The following is an 8,962-nucleotide window of genomic DNA, read 5'->3' as shown; positions in this document are numbered from 1 at the left end:
TATATATATATATATATTGAAACTCTCTATATATATAAAATATAAATGTATATCTTTGTATATTATAAGTATTAAAAAATATATTATATAAAAGTAATAAATATACATAGTTAATATTTGTAATTTACTTTTTTTGGTTATATATAGTAAACATTTTTAGAGGGATACACATTTTTTGATTTCTATATAGAAAAAAACAAAACAACAACAACACACTCACACAACACATATTTAGTAATCACACAATACACATTAAAGCAACTATATATATATATATAATAATATATATTATTATCATATAAATTGAAATTAAAATAAAAGAACTATTTACATAATAACACGAAAATATTTATATACTTAAGTGGATATAAGTAAAATATTAATTAAAAAATGAAGGAAATTATGGAAACCTAAAATAAAAACAAAGAAAGTTATATTGTTTTTAAAAGGAAAAACAAAATAGAAAAAACACTAAAACTATATACCAATAAAAATAATAAATCATGGAAATATAATAATAACATGTTATTTGCATTGTTTGTTAAGTATTGAAACTGAATAATAATAAAAAAATAATAATATAAAAAAACACCCCATTACAAAACCCCACCACATCTACACACAACGACATTTTTTAAAATCCTCTCACACAAATTCAACATTTTATCTTCCATTGTGGCAAACTACATATTTCAAAATCCCACAACAACAAAAATAAAGCAAAGCAATTGAAACACTAGAAGATGAAATTGAAAACAAAAACACACAGCGACCGTATTAAAAATATACAACATCAAGATTTTTAATAAAAAAAACCAATTTCATCTTCAATAAAACAAATAAAAACTATTAAGAAAAAAAATCATGATATTGCATTTTATATAGTAAAAATATTATACTTTAAATTTTTGTCATTTAAAAGAAAAAAAAAAAATAATAATAATAAAACAAATGAAACAGAGAAATTCATTCAATTACCATACACTGAGAAAAATTATATATATGAAAAAATGAAGAAATATATAAAAATTTGTTAGTTGAAACCATTAATAAAATGAAAATGAAAAAATAAAAACAAAACAAAATATTATATATAATAAAGACAAAGAAGGAAATTATATTAAATTTAATAATACTAACTAATAATGATAATATACAAATTAAAAACAAAAAAAAAAACAAACAACAACAACACATGAAGGGAAATAAATTATGTATAACAACAAATTATTAACTAATAAAGAAAACATTAAAACCAAATAATTGAATTTAATTTTTAATTTTGTTTAAACAAATTCAGCAGAGGATTTTAGGTTATAATGAAGAAAAGAGCGAAGAAATTTTAACCAGAGGTTTTACTGGAGTTGCCACTGCAACAGAAAAGTGAAAAACCATTCTTCAAAATCGAATTTCTTATTCAATTTAATGGAATGTTATAAATATAAATTAATTCACAATAAAGTATACAATCATACCTTTCATATGACACTACTTTCATTTTAATATGAGCATTACCAAAAAAGTTATAGCGAAAAGAAATGAGGTGTTCATATTTAGACAGATCACGTCGTCAGCGCCATCTATGGGCAGCTTACAAAGCTTACAAAACAGAATATGAATATAAAATGGTATTAAATTTTTTCTATAATTTTCCTCGGTAATATTTGTGATATAAGACCGACGGACGGACATTTCTAAATCGACTCCAAATTGTCTGAAAGTGAGTTAAGGAGCTTGGTCCTGCTTCTCATCTTATCACAATTAGCGCTGGCTTGCGGACAATTTAAATTAAAAATATGAAAAATAAACCATTGAATGTTACTCCCAAAATGTTGGGAAATTTTGTGGTCGGAATTTGAGCAGGTGGTGGTGTGGCAGGTGGAGGACATAAAGAAGATCAACCTCCGGCCTAGTTTGAAACGTTAAATTGTATGCCCCACTACTTGCACATCAATGGCATTTTCTAGCATGCGACCATGTGGTAACGAATGTGACAGAATGGCAATTCCCATAGTCTTCGCATGGAATAATACTGTTTAATTGCTAGAGATTGAGTCGATTATGTAGAGGACCAAATATCAGTAGCGATGTCAACTTGCAACGCCCTTGAATTCAGATGTGAATATTAATTTTTGTCATTTGGAGTCGATAACATCATGATCTGCCGTGGAATATTTCAACAGTTACAATTATTTTTTAAGTGATAATAAGCACCAATTTGTTTATCGATTTCAATAAGTTCCTCCACATCAAATGTATCTGCTATATCTCCAAAAAGAGCACATTCTGGGCATTTCTGCTGCCGCCTGCTCCAGTGCTGATAAAGACATTTCTTGTGATAGACCACCAACTCACCAATTGTGGAAATGTGGTTTCATTTATTTTGTTCCACTTTTCTTTTTCAAACTTTGCCTTAAAATAAATCAACACTCTAATCTATTCATCTGGAGTTCGTGTTGGTGAGCCATAACTGTAAGGTCCTCTGCAATAGTCTTCCTTTGTTGTAGTTGCAACAACGAATTACATGGTCATTGGGCATTCGTTGTCTAGTTCTACTACTTCTATCTCCAAATTCAAGAAAGTTGCAACTTGAACGGGTTGCGTCCATAGGGAATTCGGCGATAGATGAGTTGGCTTAGCTGGGCAGTCGAAGAGGTGCAACGTGTTGTGTGGTCCTAGTCCACATGTGAGGCATGTGTCGGATCGAGCCGTCAATTATTGCCCAATATGAATTGAAGCGGTTGCACCATTCTGATCTTAGTTGAGCTAAGACTACTCGTGTTTGTCTGGGCAGCTGCTTCTCCTCTGCTGCGATGGATCGGGGGTGGTCTCCGCTTATGGTATTCATACGATATTGCCTGAGCGACTGCGTCCCTGTGAATACCATTCAGACCTGCTTGATAGGCTTCTTGATCTAGGGGTTCACGTTTATACCTTTGGACCTCTCTCTCTCTAGATCATGAAGATCTTTCCTGACGTGCCTGGGCGGGACAGTCCTGTCCATAAGACTATGGCAGGGTGTTTCTGGTGATAGCCCCAAGGAAGTACTGCATCGACAACATGTAATGTAATTGTGTCGATGGACGGGTAAGATCTTCGCCTCCTCGTATGGTCCTAGTCCACATCCGAGGTATGTGTCAGATCGAGCCGTCAATTATTGTCCAATATGAATTGAAGCGGTTGCCCCATTCTGATCTTAGTTGAGCTAAGACTACTCGTGTTTGTCTGGGCAGCTGCTTCTCCTCTGCTGCGAAGGATGGTATTCACAAGAAATTGCTCTACTGCCTGAGCGACTGCTTCCGTGTGAATACCATTCAGACCTGCTTGATAGGCTTCTTGGGGTTCACGTTTATACCTTTGGACCTCTCTAGATCATGAAGATCTTTCCTAAGGTGCCTGGGCCAATTAATATCTCAAACTGAAGTCAAAAAAACAAGCAAAAAAATGCAATGTTAAAAATAGATCAATTCATAAAAAAATATAATTACCTTTTATCGTTTCAGTAAATTTCGCTCAACACGACTACACAGAGAATTGGTTGTGAAAAATCCCCTCTTAAATAACTGACGTTCACAAACCGTTGCCATCTGTAATGTAATTTTGGCAAACGCCACTAAACTACGGCTGCCGCTTGATAGGTCAAGCAACCGTGGAGCTTCTGGTATAGACCTCTATTTATGTTATGATTCTAATCTTCTTACCGAGCGCTATGTTAATTACCTGCAACTGACCATTTTCCAGGCTTCGGGAACGACATGGATGACTATCGTCGAAGTGAGGACTTTAGTCAGGTTATCTAAAACGGCACTGTATTGTTTGATTCGCCTTGTCACTATCGAAATAAATCTATGATAGATTAATGTTGCAGGCATCGTATTTTGACCACAAATGTATTAATCTGGTAATCACAGGAACTGCTATCTGGGAGGCTATTACAAAGAAGTTCATTTATGCCCTGTATACATTACTATTCACATAGAATTTAATAAAACAACTCAACATTTTGCTTAATTTGTTTTTAATGAACTTTTTTTTTTGTTTTTTTAAATTTATTTGCCTAACAAATAAATCAAAAAATTAAAGCAATAATATATTTTTACAAACATTTGTTGTCTTTTATGCGGGCACAATAAAGACCTGTATTTTAAGGTAATTAGTGTACCCAATGTTGACTATAATTTGTGACAAATTTCTTATATAGTATTTTTAGGGTGCTTGAGAATAAATTTCAAAGAAAAAATGTATATAAAAATAGGTCTAAAGGATGATAGACATTTATTATGTGTAAAATACAATAGAGTTTTTATATAAAATTGTTCTAAATATTTAGTATTTTGTTTTACAATAAAACAGCTATTAAACCCATAGTCCATTTTATAATGATTTTCAATAAATATTTATGTCTTAATTTAGTAAAGATACATTTTTTGGTAAATTTTTATTTTGAACAGCACAATTCACTAAAATCTTTATAATAACAATAACTGAAGATGGACACGATCAATTTGTATTGGATATTTTTGAAATAATTGTGGCAACTACACAAGTTTATTCTGGAAAATACATCTACATATATCGCTCATTTGCTGCAAGACCGGTATAAATCGAAAATCTTGATTTTTGAGTTAATTATGCAGAATTGTTTGCTATATCAGACTTTTATGTTGCGTAAAAAACATCTACACACTCTGATTGAAAGGCTGTAGAAGTTCCTCAGTTCCTTGCAAGGTGCAAGTAAATTGAAAACTTAAAACAAAATTTCTGCAAAATCGATTTTTTCATTAATGCCGGTCTTGCAGCAAATAAGCGATATGTTGTTGTAAGAATTCAGTAAAATCCTAAAATGGTGCCATGATTTCATTATATTATTTCCAATATAAATTAATCGTATTTTACATCAGCTAGTTAATTTACATATATATTTTTAAAGCCATATAGTATAATTGTCGAACAGATTCTATTGTCATGCATAAAACTAATTTATCGTTTCAATTATGATTTGCTTAATAGACTTTGAAAGCCTACACCAAATTTTTAAATAATATGTGAGAATTTCATATTTTTAGTCCACTTTGGATACGATGTAAACAGATTTCGAAATATACGAGGAATAGTCTCCGTGAGTAGAAATTTTAATTTGAAATCACATTGTCTGAAATGAAAGAAATTGAGAAGGAAAAATTAGTACAAAAGTATATAAATATATAACATATATATATAAATATATAACAAGGCTGTAGAGGTTTATAAAACAGCCATTAGTTTTTATGGGGACAGATTTTCTATGAGACTTTAATAGAATTAATACATCTTCTCGATATATCACATCTTCTTGATACATAGTTTTTTTATACCCTTCACCACACTGTGGTACAGGGTATTATGTCTTTGTGCATATATTTGCAACAGGCAAAAATAATCGAGATAGGCCCATGGTTCCTTTTGAGAATATGCATAGAATCACTTTCTGAGTCGATTAATTCATTTCCGTCCGTCTGTCTGTCCATGTTAAATTGTAAACCATTTATGATCCGAATTGGTTGAAATTTGGCACAACTAATTTGTTTGGCCACAGGACGAAACCTATTGATATTCCTCCCATATATATTTTCGTCCGATTTAAGGTAAATGGTGTACCAAAGTCCCTATATATCTTTCGATTTCCACGAAATTTGGCACAGCGTAATGAATAAGGTCTAGAATGATGTGTGTTAAGTTTCGTGAAAATCGGTTCAGATTTAGATATAGCTCCCATATATATCTTAGTCCGATTTACGGTAAATGGTGTACCAAAGTACCTATATATCCTTCGATTTGCACGAAATTTGGCATATCGTAATGAATTACGTCTAGAGTGATGTGTGCAAAGTTTCGCGAAAATCGGTTCAGATTTAGATATAGCTCCCATATATAGTTTAGCCCGATTTTAGGTAAATAGTCCACTAAAGTCCCTATATATCTTTCGATTTGTACGAGATTTGGCACAGAGTAATGAATAAGGTCTAGAATGATGTGAAAATCGCTTCAGATTTAGATATAGCTCCCATATATATATCATCGTCCGATTTAAGGTAAATTGTGTACCAAAGTCCCTATATATCTTTCGATTTGCACGAAATTTGGCATAGCGTACTGAATTAAGTCTAGAATGATGTGTGCAAAGTTACGTGAAAATCGATTCAGAATTAGATATAGCTCCCATATATATTTTTATCCGATTTAAGGTAATTGGTGCACCAAAGTCGTTATATATCTTTCGATTTCACGAATTTTGGCATACAGTACTGAATTAAGTCTAGAATGATGTTGCTAAGTCTAGAATGATGTTGCTAACAAAAACGCGACGTCTGTTAGGATATAAGTGATGAAGGGTATCATATAGACGATAGCCCTGTTGATCTAGGGGTTCTCTCTTATATCGTTGGACCTTCCTCTCTTTAGTTCGTGTAGGTCTCTCTTTACATGCCAGGGTGGGGGAATCCTATCCATAAGTGATTCTGGCTATATCACCCAAATAAGTTCGACAACATCCTGTTGTGTCGATGTACCGGTAAAACAATCGCCTCATCATGTAAATGAACAACGGGTGTCATAGTTTTGCAGTTTTCAGAGCGGAATTGTGACCGGTATTTATTTAGCCTCATCTAGTTGTGTCAATAGAACTCTCGAATGTCTTCTGTATGGAGTGCTCTAGAGGGACACCTATAGAACCTTTTAAGAAATTCTATCAACAAAAAGGTCCTCCTCCATTAGATCTTCTAGAGAGGGTCAACGGTCTACATTAGGTCTTCTGTGAAAGGTCAGCGGTCTACAGAAGACCTGTAAAAGGCCTTATCACCATAGCAGACCATGGTAAGGTCTTCTGAATGTCGTACATCTATATAGTTCATTAGGTTTTCTGTCTTCAATAGAGTACCCTAAGAGATATTCAATATATAGGAAATGTGTTATCCATAGAAGACTTCTTGAAAGACTCCTATATAGAGAAGACCACGTTTAGATTTTTTATTTATAAAAGACCTAAAGACTGAAGGCCTGCATATGGCAGCTACTTCTACCTCCATCTACGGAAAACTTGAATGTCTGTCATGTATTGAGCCATGTTCTGACACTACGTTGCTCACTAAAGTTTATTTTCACTTTCTGGAGATTGCCAGCTGTCTCACTACTTGTTTGTTATTTCGCAACTAAAAGTTCCATTAGAGCACCCATTACAAGCTCCGAAGGTAATCAGCGGAGGAAGGTTGTGATATTTTGATATACATTACATAGTGGAAAGGTTCGAAATAATCGTTAGAATATATAATTGTTTGTAAGATGATGATTTTTTTCTATTGATTGTTCGTTAAGCCTGCAATTTATTGATGACCTCAAAAATGAAAATTATTTAAAAATGAAAACACAACCTAAATACAACTAAATCTCTTGTGGAAAAAAGTGTACATCATAACTTACCATTTGACTAACTGTCAATCCCGTTTTTTGTTTGAATTTCAATGCTGTTCTGTTGCACCTGCCGCCGATCGCCTCTGTCTTATATCATATTCAATACTCATATACATTGAACGATTATATTCCAAAGCGGGCATTGCGGATTTTGGTTGATTACGATTCACCACAGCATCTTTCCATATCATTGCCAACAAAAGATAGAATCCACCAACAATTTTATTAAATACCTCAATAATTTTCAATATAATTGGTGTTAGGACATGGGTCAGACGGCTAAATTCGAACATAAATCGAATGGCAAAAATACCCAAAAATTTTACGGCCATTAGAGCACCCGAACACAGTGAAACAATGACTAGACCCATAAATCGTAGAACACCCTTAAGATTTTCTTTGGAAATGTCATTGGCCATAAAATCGTATATGGTCTGTTTGAATGTGGCATTCCACTGTTGGAACAGTTGGGCAAAATCTTGTAAACTGACCTCTTTTTCGTTGGCACCATCCACCGCTGCTGCTGTATTAGTACCCGTTGTTGTCGAATCAGCTTGAACTGTTTCCGTTGAGACCGTTGATGATTTAATATATTTTTCGGACATTTCCTCAGAATCCACAGAGCGTACCACTTTCAGTTTCACCACAACTTCATTGGCACGAAACCGTAAAGATTTAATGGAAAACCAATATTGACCAAATGCCAAATCTTCAATTTCAGCCCATATAAATGTGTCCATAGCACCAGGTGTGGGTTTACTTCCAACCAGTGGACCTTGGGTAACACCAACCCACATATCTGGATTCTGTTGTGAATAGAACATTTGTAACTTCTCACAGATATCTTTGAGTAGTTTATTTAACTCCTTTTCGGATTTGTGCAGGCTGACAATGTCCCGATAGCCTTGAACGGCTTCAACATAACGTCGTTCTTCGTAGAAACCACGAAAGAGTCGGGATTTCAGAATTTGTTTGCATAAACTTTGTAGTGCCAATTCGTGGGGATTTGTTGGCATCGGCGCCGCTGTGGTATTATTTAGAACACTAGTGTCGCTAGGAGCTGCTGCAGCTGTTGCCATTTTGTTATTGTGTCCCTCTTTGGATTGCGTGTGCCTACGTCGAAGAAAAATATAAAAAGAGCAAGCATAAACATAAAAGCTATAAATAGGACAAACATGGTCAAGATCAATTTTGCATTAAAAATATTCACCTTGTTAGGGTAAATGTTCCTCGTCGGGTAGTTTTAAGTGTCTGTGTGTTCTACGCACAAACAAACAAACCTATGCCGATACAACAACAATGTACGCTTGGTTGGACTTCGTAATTTTTTTGTTGTTCCCCGTTCAAATAGTTTTTTTGTTGGCTCTTTCTTGTTATTAAATTTTGAACCGAACGACCTCTTCACTGAGTCACTACTTTCGAGAGATGTACATAAATTTCACTTTTCGTTTGACAATAAATGGTGGGATACTGTGGTATACCTATGAGTTCCTGTAGGGGGCTATATCCGATTGTA

General features: G+C 33.7%; 1 protein-coding gene across 1 annotated transcript; it reads right to left on the bottom strand.

The window, feature by feature from the left end:
- Window positions 1-7,493: 7,493 nt before the first annotated feature.
- Window positions 7,494-8,465, bottom strand: LOC133327302 (uncharacterized). Its single transcript, XM_061535866.1, has one exon. It carries the CDS (start codon window positions 8,460-8,462, stop codon window positions 7,494-7,496), a length of 969 nt encoding a protein of 322 aa, XP_061391850.1. The 5' UTR covers window positions 8,463-8,465.
- Window positions 8,466-8,962: the final 497 nt, after the last annotated feature.

This window comes from Musca vetustissima, unplaced genomic scaffold (assembly GCF_032173495.1).
Source record: "Musca vetustissima isolate MV318-11 ecotype Yass unplaced genomic scaffold, APGP_CSIRO_Mvet_v1 utg30559, whole genome shotgun sequence".
In the NCBI taxonomy this organism is placed as follows: Eukaryota; Metazoa; Arthropoda; class Insecta; order Diptera; family Muscidae; genus Musca; species Musca vetustissima.
Note: the sequence above shows the minus strand (reverse complement) of the source record. Positions and strands in the feature narration are given on the sequence as shown.